This window comes from Sarcophilus harrisii, chromosome 4, assembly GCF_902635505.1.
Source record: "Sarcophilus harrisii chromosome 4, mSarHar1.11, whole genome shotgun sequence".
NCBI classification, from domain to species: Eukaryota; Metazoa; Chordata; class Mammalia; order Dasyuromorphia; family Dasyuridae; genus Sarcophilus; species Sarcophilus harrisii.
Genome location: NC_045429.1, coordinates 309,001,576 through 309,011,562, shown reverse-complemented (window position 1 = coordinate 309,011,562; position 9,987 = coordinate 309,001,576). Strand labels below are relative to the sequence as shown.

At 41.5% G+C, this 9,987-nt stretch overlaps 1 protein-coding gene across 1 annotated transcript in view; it reads right to left on the bottom strand.

Moving 5' to 3' along the window:
* HELZ (helicase with zinc finger) overlaps positions 1-3,778 on the bottom strand; it is a 118,490-nt gene extending 114,712 nt beyond the window's left edge. Inside the window, exon 1 of the mRNA XM_031968638.1 lies at positions 3,650-3,778. Coding sequence (XP_031824498.1) covers positions 3,650-3,778 — 129 coding nt within the window. The remainder of the gene's footprint in view (positions 1-3,649) is intronic.
* Positions 3,779-9,987: the final 6,209 nt, after the last annotated feature.

Here is a 9,987-nt window from a genome sequence, read left to right as displayed (position 1 = left end):
CTGGATCTCAAACCACGAGGGTTCTTCCTGGAGGCAGTGTAGGAGCGTGGAAAGGAAGGCAAGCTGTATAGGCTTTTACTATGCTCCTAGCTTCCTCACTTGTTATTCCAAATTGTAAATGTAAAGCTCAAGCAGCCTGATGATATTTAAAATGAGATTCTTGGGCTTCTTGAAATAAAGGAGTATTGGCCAGCATAGTTAGAAGGCTCTCTGCCTTTGAATTACCATCAAAAATAGGACCTGGAAAGTCCACTATGAGAGTGGGCATGCAAGATATAAATCTTACCTGGATGCTTTCTCACTTGCTCTTAAAGTTCCTTAAAGAGCTGATATATATTAGAGGCTACAAATTTTATTTGGGCTGTGGCAGTTCTTTGTACCATACCTACTGAATAGGCCGAATCAGATATTATATTTATATCTCCTGGTTAATAAATAAGAACTAGAATTTTTGCATACAATTCATTTTGCTGAGTGGACTGAAAAGGAGTTCTGACTACTCACTTTATAGTTAAGTCACAAGAGTATACAGCACAAATATTATGTTTTGATGCATCTGTAAAGATAATTAGTCCTTTAAGAGGAACTTTAGAAACCTTTTCTTTAAGAATCCATCACCAATTATGTAATAGTTGGGTTATTTTTCATGGAGACCCATGTGTAAAATTTGGAGCCATGACCAATAAAATTTGCCACTCTGGGATGGTTTCATAGCATACATTAATTTGTAAATTGGTATAAAAGGTGTATATCTTGTCAGGTCTTGTCCCAGATAACTGTACTGCTCACTTAATGGTATTTAATAAAATTCTAGTCACAAGCACTAGATAAGAAGTAAGTCTTTGGTCTGGTTGTGCTGGGAGGTTCACCTACTCTATTGCACTGTGTCTTTAATGAAGGACTGCTATGGGTGCCTCTTGTGTAGTAAAACTGATATTTCGAAGTGTTTTTGAGTGAATTTCGACCACACTGGATAAAGCCAGTTCAACTTCTCTCAAATCCTCTTGAGCTTCTTTTGTAAGCTGACATGGTGAGTTTACAGCACTATCTCCCTTAAAATGTCATATAATAGTTGCAATTGATAGGTAGTCAAGCCTAACACTGGATGCATCCATTGGATATCTCCTATCAATTTCTGAAAGTTATTTAAGATGTTTAGCTTCTCTATCCTTAAGGAAGGTTTTTGTAATGTAAGCACCTTAGGGTATACTTCATATCTTAAATATTGAAAAGAAGCATGTCTTTGAATTTTTCTGGAGCTATGTGCAATTTGTAGTTCCATATTGTTTCCATGGTCTTTTGTAGACATACTTCTAACATTTTTTCCTCGTGCACATCCCAATATATCATCCATGTAATGTACATTACTTTTGGAAATTCTTTGCTTACTGAGTAAGAGCAGCAACAATACACATTTGACACATAGTAGGGCTATTTTCATTCTCTATGGCAAAACTGTATATTCATAACTTTTATAAGTTAATGCTGGGCACTGAAAAGGCAAATCTTTTATATCCTCCTTAGAATAGAAAAAATCCTTAATATCTATAACCCAAGGAGGCCATTCTCTAGGCAATTGAGAAGGAGATGGAAGTTCAGGCTGAAGAGTTCCTATAGTTTCCATCTGTTCATTTACCTTTGTTAAATCAGTCAACATCCTCCATTTTCCAGATTTCTTTCTTACAACAAATACTGGAAAATTCCAAGGACTTAGAGAAGGTTGTAAACATCCTTGGTCAAGTTGCTCCTGTACTATATCTAAGAAGGCCTGAATTTTATCACTGCCTAAGGGCCACTATTCTATCCACACAGGTGTATCAGTTTTCCATTGGATAGGAACAAGTGAAAGTGTTGGCAGGTCTTCAACAGCAGCCCTGCCTAAAAAGCTGAAGTACTTAATTGTAATCCTATCAGCTGTAAAATGTCTCTTCCCCACAGATTGATGGGGATTTTTCAACTATAAAAGGAGTAAAAACTGTTTCACCTTCAAAAGTCCATTTCAAAGGGGTAGCACTAACTTCAGCTGCTATTGATCTTCCTATGCCAGACATGTAGGAGTCTGCCTTAATCTTCGGCCAGTGACTGGGCCAGTTGGCACCTCTAATGACTGTATGATCTGCACCAGTGTCTATCAATCCTTTTAATGGTATGCCATTTATAAAGATGGTAAGCATAGGTCAGTCAGCTGTCACAGCTGCTGCCCAACATATTCCTGGGTTTTGTTGCTTGGAGTCAGAATCTGGGCGACTATCACCAGATTGCTTATTAGAGTCTGTATCAGTAAACCTACTACTTCTCCTGGTTGGCAAGTCATACACTGTCTACCTGTATTAGTGACTGGGATATTATCTACACATGTCCCAGTTTCCCACATCAGTGTATGGATGGGCACTGTTTTGTAAGTGCTCTCAAGAGGTGAAATGGTCAAGCCTACTGTGCTTGGAGGCAAGGGATCCATAGGCTGGAGAGGAGCAGATTTCACCTCCCCAGGGGTATTTCAGTTGTCCCAGCTGCACAACTCTATTTTCCCCAATTGTAAGCCCTTTCTCCCATCAGGTTGCTTCCTGGCTAATTGATTGTGTAATCCCTTTCTCCCATCAGATGGCTTCCTGGCTGACTAGTCATGTCTGGGTACTGAACTTCTAGGCACTCTCTGGGTGTAGCATCAGCTGCCATCATGCCCTAAGTATTTTTGCCTTGGGCCCTGGGGCTGGGCCCTTATCCCGTTTCTCTGAATCAGTCTATATTCTGATGTCCAATGGAAGCCTCTGTTGCATTTTGAACATGGGGTATTGGGTCTTGTTCTCCCACCCTGTTTTCTCATTCTGTCCCTATGCCAACATCAAGCTTTCAGATGCCCACTTTACCACACTGACAGCATTGATGAATCTCTCTGAAGTCCCTTGCCAAAGGCACCCTGTCTTCCCATGTTCAGATCCTGGGAAGTCTGCATCATAACCTGGATATAAAAGATATTTGTGCCCACTGTGGCACAGCGTTTTATGATCTCCTCTAAAGGAGCATCGTTGTGTAATCTTAGTGTAATTCTTCTACAAACCTCATTAGCATTTTCTTTAGTTGGTTGCCTTATCATAATGTTTGCTACTGCATTTTCACCATTAGTTCGTATGGCAGCTGTCTGCAAACGTCCCACAAAATCAGCAAAGGGTTCATTTGGTTCTTGTGCAATTTTTGTGAAGGCTTCACTCTTGTTGTTTTTATTGTGGAGAAAAGCCCATGCTTTGATAGCAGCAGCACAATTTGCTCATATGCTGCTATGAGGTAATTAATCTGTACTGAAATTTCTGCATAAGAACCTACACCTGTTAGTTGATCATAGGTGATTAGAGGATTAACTCCACTATGACTATTTTGTAAGGGTTATTCAAGGCATGTGGGAGGACCTGAGGGATGAGAGGTTCCTAGGCACAGGCGAGTACTACTTGGAGGTGGGGCATAGCCCCAGGAGGCGTGTCTGACCCCAGGTGCCATCTCTCTCCTTAGTGCTCTCAAAGCCTAGCATGCCTCCCTCCTTCTTCTTGGGCCAATCCCATTATGCCAGGTTCCTAGAGGACCTCCCTTCCCCAGAACCTCAAGGGGTATAAATATATGCTATCTAAGAATAAAGTTCTTTTCGCTTCACCCTTACCTCCTGGTGGTCTGTCTCTATGGGATCCGGGTTGGTGCCCGAAGACAGGTAAGTGTGGTTTAGTTGTGCCGTTGACGAACGGGCATTAAGAGTAGCACAAAGAGGAGCTACCAGGGTAGAGTAGTCCATAGGGGCATAACAAGTGGCGCCTGAACAGGGACAATTTTGGCTAGGACCTTACCTTGTAGCAGGCCTACAGGTGGGAAGAGAGACAGAACTCTGCTCTAGAGAGAGTAGAAAGTTAGGAAAATGGGACATTTTGTTGTGAGGGTCCCAGATGAGGAGGTACCAGGCAAAGAAGCTTATAGAATAGTAAAACAAGCAGAATTGGAAATGAATTTAAAAATGTGGGAGGTAGTAGGTACTCAGATGGCTTCCTATGATAAGGAAGTTCTGGGTGCCATCCGAAATGGCATCAAGTGATTGGGGGCACTTTAAGAGGTGCAAGCCGCAATTCTTTAAAAGTAGATAATGAAGTGCAAACAGAGAGTCATAAAACAAATGAGAGTCATAAAACAAATGAGGGTCGTAAACCGGCACTCACTTCGGACCAGCTGTGCCCATAAAATGGAGCCGAGGGAAGTTAGCTGTGGGAAAGAACCAGGAAATAAACAGGAAGATGAAGGAGGTGGGTATGATGTGAAAGAAGAAAAGGTAGTGAGGAAGAAGCAGGAAGTAGATATGACATAACAGGAAGGGGCAGGGATAAGATGAGTAATGAGAAAGTAAAGAGAGAGACATATGACCTTGAAGTAAAGTATGTGATAAGAAGAGGGAGGAGAAAGTGAAGAGAGGGAAGGTCACCTCTGTCTCTGAGGCATGGCCTTCTCCTCCTCCCCACCCTTCCTGAGGAGATATGTCTCCTGTCCACTCCCTCTGCGCCCGCTTGTGAAGGCTTTGGAGATTCCCAGACAAGTTTAGGACAAATAATACAGAAAGCAGGAAAATATAAAAGAAATGAGGCTCAAATGCAATATGATGCAGCAGTATATGCAGCTGTGTCCCAGTATGTTCAAAGAGCATTTAGCAAAATTCAAGTTTCTGGAAAGCAGAGGCCCTCAATGACTAGAATTAAACAGCGTGATGAATCTTTTCTGATTTTGTGGTCTGCCTACAAGTGGCTGTTGAGAGGTCAGTGGTCAGAGGAGAAGCCTCCAGCCTCCTTATAAATTGGCAGGGAGAATGCTAATAGTAACTTCCAGAAGGCCATACTCACTTTAGATGGGGAGCCTGGCCTGGAAGAGATAATAAAGAGATGTGAGAATGTTGGCTCCAGTGCCTTTCAAATGGATGCCATTGTGGCTGCTATACTATAGGGATTGCAGCAGAAGACCTGCCTTGGCAGTTTGTAGACAAACAAGGGATATTCCAACCCCTGGTGGTCGCAGGTCTTAGGTACAGTTTATGGGTAGGGACATATTGAAGGCTTGTGGAGCCTCAGTTTATATACCACCTCCACAGGATTTTTAATTGAGATCATTGGGGTTTGGGCACCACCTTTCATATCAAGCCCAAACCATTAACGTGGAAATCTAACATGCCAGCTTGGGTGCCCCAATGGCCTTTCTCAGTTTATACAGCCCAAACCTTACATGGAATTATGCAACAACATTTGAAGACTGGACATATAGAACCAACGTCCAGCCCATGGAATAGCCTTGTTTTTATTATAAAGAAAAAATCTGGAAAATTCAGAATGCTAGTGGACCTTAGGACCATTGATGCTACTATTGGACCTATAGGAGCCCTACAGTCTGGCATGCCAGCTCCTAATCTAGTACCCACCGGCTGGCCAGTTACAGTAATAGACATACAAGATAGTTTCTTCTCTATCCCTCTGGCCCCAGAGGAGGAGAAAAGATTTGGTTTTACCATTCCCTCTGTAAACAATGCAGGGCCTGATCTGCACTACCAATGGAAAGTTCTCCCCCAAGGGATGTGTTGTAGTCCCACTTTGTGTCAGGTGTACATAGTGCCAGTGCTAGAGCCAACTAGGAAGGCGTGGCTTCATGCCATGATACTGCATTATATGGATGATATACTGTTATTAGTGAGCAGTGGGAAAGATCTCTCTGCCCTGCTCAAAGAGACCATGAGCGTTCTTGTTCCACATGGACTGGTGGTAGTCCCCAAAAAGATCCAACATAACTATCCCATCATTTACCTGGGATTCTGCATGGGGACTTCTGCAGTGACTAATCAGATACTTAACTTACACTTAGACAAGGTGAATACTCTGAAGCTATTTCAGAAACTGGTTGGACAAATTCAGTGGTTAAGGGTTCATGCCCTTATTCCTATTTCTTTGATGCAGCCTTTATATGGCATCTTGAAAGGATGTAAGTGATACCCAGAGCCCATTAGCATCATATCAGATGGCTTATATGCCGTCCAAGTGCTCAGAGACATTGAGGATGCTGTCTTACAGCCTCAGAATCCTTTAATTGCTGACATTCTTGCTGATTTGCAGCTGATTTTATAGACTAGGAAACATCCCATTTACATCCTGCATGTATACTTTCACCAATGCTGTGCAGGAGACATATTTGGGGGCAATGAGGTGGTGGATTGTGCTTACAATGTTCCTTCTCACAGGCACCACACCCCTGAATGTGTCCATGATTTTCTCCACTTACCCAGTAATTCTCTACATTGCCTTTATGGCCTCACCTGGGAACAAGCCCAACAGATAGGGAAGCAGTGTGTTCAGTTTCTTCCTCCTCCATCCAGTAAAGGAGTTAATCCTCAAGGTTTATTCCCCAATGATCTGTGGCAAATGGATGTGACACATGTGGGCTGTGTGGCCATCCACATATGTATTGACACCTTTTCTAGATTCCTTTGGGTTACAGTGGCTTCCCATGAAAACATTCCTTCAGTCATTAAACATTTGTATAGTTACTTCTCCTCTCATGGAGTTCCTAATACTATAAAACCAACAATGGGCCAACTTATACCTTTTAAGCAGATAACCACCACCTTTGCCACGTTCACCATTAAAGATGTTACAGTGATTCTCTATAATCCACAGGGTCAGGCCTAGTGGAATGGGCCTATTGTACTCTGAAGGCCACCCTCTTAAACAGAAAGGGGAGAAAGTAGACAGAATCCCCAAAGGCCCACACAGGTGAATGTGGATAAGACTTTATATACTTACAATTTTTTGTGCCTGGATAGGGATATCTGCCTCTCTCCAAGAATGATACATTTGGGACAATCTTTTTTTTTTTTTTTTTTTTTTTTTTTAATAGCCTTTTATTTACAGGATATATGCATGGGTAACTTTACAGCATTAACAATTGCCAAACCTCTTGTTCCAATTTTTCACCTCTTACTCCTCCCACCCTCCCCTAGATGGCAGGATGACCAGTAGATGTTAAATATATTAAAATATAACTTAGATACACAATAAGTATACATGACCAAAACGTTATTTTGCTGTACAAAAGAATCAGACTCTGAAATATTGTACAATTAGCTTGTGAAGGAAATAAAAATGCAGGTGTGCATAAATATAGGGATTGGGAATTCAATGTAATGGTTTTTAGTCATCTCCCAGAGTTCTTTTTCTGGGCATAGCTGGTTCAGTTCATTACTGCTCCACTGGAAATGATTTGGTTGATCTCGTTGCTGAAGATGGCCAGATCCATCAGAACTGATCATCATATAGTATTGTTGTTGAAGTATATAATGATCTCCTGGTCCTGCTCATTTCACTCAGCATCAGTTTGTGTAAGTCTCTCCAGGCCTTTCTGAAATCATCCTGTTGGTCATTTCTTACAGAACAGTAATATTCCATCATATTCATATACCACAATTTATTCAGCCATTCTCCAACTGATGGACATCCATTCCGTTTCCAGTTTTAGCCACTACAAAAAGGGCTGCCCCAAACATTCGTGCACACACAGGTCCCTTTCCTTCTTTATAATTTCTTTGGGATATAATCCCAGTAGTAACACTGCTGGATCAAAGGGTATGCACAGTTTGATAACTTTTTGAGCATAGTTCCAAACTACTCTCCAAAATGGTTGGATTCGTTCACAACTCCACCAACAATGCATCAATGTCCCAGTTTTCCCGCATCCCTCCAACAATCATCATTATTTTTCCTGTCATCTTAGCCAATCTGACAGGTGTGTAGTGGTATCTTAGAGTTGTCTTAATTTGCATTTCTCTGATTAATAATGACTTGGAGCATATTTTCATTTGACTAGAAATAGTTTCAATTTCTTCATCTGAGAATTGTCTGTTCATATCCTTTGACCATTTTTCAATTGGAGAATGGCTTGATTTTTTATAAATTAGAGTTAATTCTCTATATATTTTGGAAAAGAGGCCTTTATCAGAACCTTTGACTGTAAAAATATTTTCCCAGTTTATTGCTTCCCTTCTAATCTTGTCTCCATTAGTTTTGTTTGTACAAAAACTTTTCAGTTTGGTATAATTGAAATTTTCTATTTTGTGATCAGTAATGATCTCTAGTTCTTCTTTGGTATTGGGACAATCTTATAGATAGGACAGAAAACTAAGCTCCATGAAAACTGCACTTCAAGTGCCAGAGAACATTCAAAAGGCCCTTTGGAAGGATGAGGAAGGACATTGGCAAGGTCTATCTTTAGTACTTTGGAGAGGGCTGGGTATTTATGTATTGGAGATCCTGATGGGGAAGGCTGCTGGATTCCAGAAAGAAGGACAAAGAAAGTTGCCCCTATTAAAGCAAGGGCTGAAGAAGAAGAGAAGGAAGTGACCCAAGAGATGCCGAAACAGGCCATAGCAGAGAGATACTACCTTGCTGGACCGGCTTAGTGATTGGATCCAACATATTCCTTTCCCAACCCCTTTTACTGTATCCATGGGCTCTATGTAGCCATTTTGTATTGTTGCTTCTTTTGCTTTTGCCTACTTTGCTAGGATGCTTTATATGTATTCTTAAAAATTCTTTAGAGGTGCTTAAGGAAGAGCTTTCTCATTTGTCAAATGAGAACATTTGGTCTTATTAATAAAAGAGGGGAGATGTAAGGGTTAAAAGCCTCTAGAAGCAAGCAATGCAGTTCAAGGCATGTGGGAGGACCTGAGGGATGAGAGGTTCCTAGGCACAGGCGAGTACTACATGGAGGTGGGGCATAGCCCCAGGAGGCGGTGGCTGACCCCAGGTGCCACGTCTCCCTCCTTAGTGCTCTCAAAGCTTAGCACGCCTCCCTCCTTCTTCTTGGGCCAATCCCATTATGCCAGGTTCCTAGAGGACCTCCCTTCCCCAGAACCTCAAGGGGTATAAATATATGCTATCTAAGAATAAAGTTCTTTTTGCTTCACCCCTACCTTCTGGTGGTCTGTCTCTATGGGATCTGGGTTGGCGCCTGAAGATGGGTAAGTGTGGCCTAGCCATGTTGTTGATGAACGGGCATTAAGAGTAGCTCAAAGAAGAACTACCAGGGTAGAGTAGTCCATAGGGACGTAACAATTTTGTTGAGTTTGTATACAGAGCTCACTATATTCAGAAAGCCACAATAAGTTTTGTCCAGGTTCTAAGCATACTCTTGCTATAAGATTTCCAGTTACTAGGGTTAAGACTTCATAAGCCAAATTCTGTAATATCATCTTAACATAAGCTGATGTAGCCTCATAAAGAGTGCAAGTCTTTTCAGGTCTTTGAGGATTTCTATATCAAAAGGAGTGTATCTTCTCCTTTCTTGACCTGAAGAGTTAAAGTGTTGAATCACAAGACACATTTCTATTTTCAAATCACCTAAATTCTGCCCTTCTTCTGTGGCTTTAAGTAGTACCTTTTGCAATCTAGTCATAGGAGGCAGTGATTGCTGGGGGAGATGTTGGTGGTATCACTGCTCCTCCCACTACTTCCTCCCTCCATCTTGAAGGTGGAGTTGATGGGGGAGTGTCAGGAGGTGCAGGCAGAGTTGAAGCTGCCTTGGGAGGAGAATCACCACATCCTTGAACCTCACTTAACTCTCCATGCCTTCTGGCAATATGATCATTAATCCCTTCTTTGCTCTCCATTTTTTCCTCACACTTCCTCATCTGGCTGTTCTGAAAATTTTTCCTTTTTTTATAACTTGCAGGATTCTTTAAGGCCAATTGTATTATGTTGTGTATGTAGAATGCTTCCTTGGAAATTGAATGAGGACCTTTATCATTGTAGTATTCACATAGTTGATTTCCTACTAGCTTCTAATTATCTATTCCTACTTCTTCTTCCTCTAAGAACCAAGAAGGCACATGTTCTAATATACCCAAGAGTCTAGCAATCTGTTCTTAAGTTACAATTAAGCCTTGTCCCTTGATCAACTTAAGTATCCTTTCTATAGCACTCCTTCGGG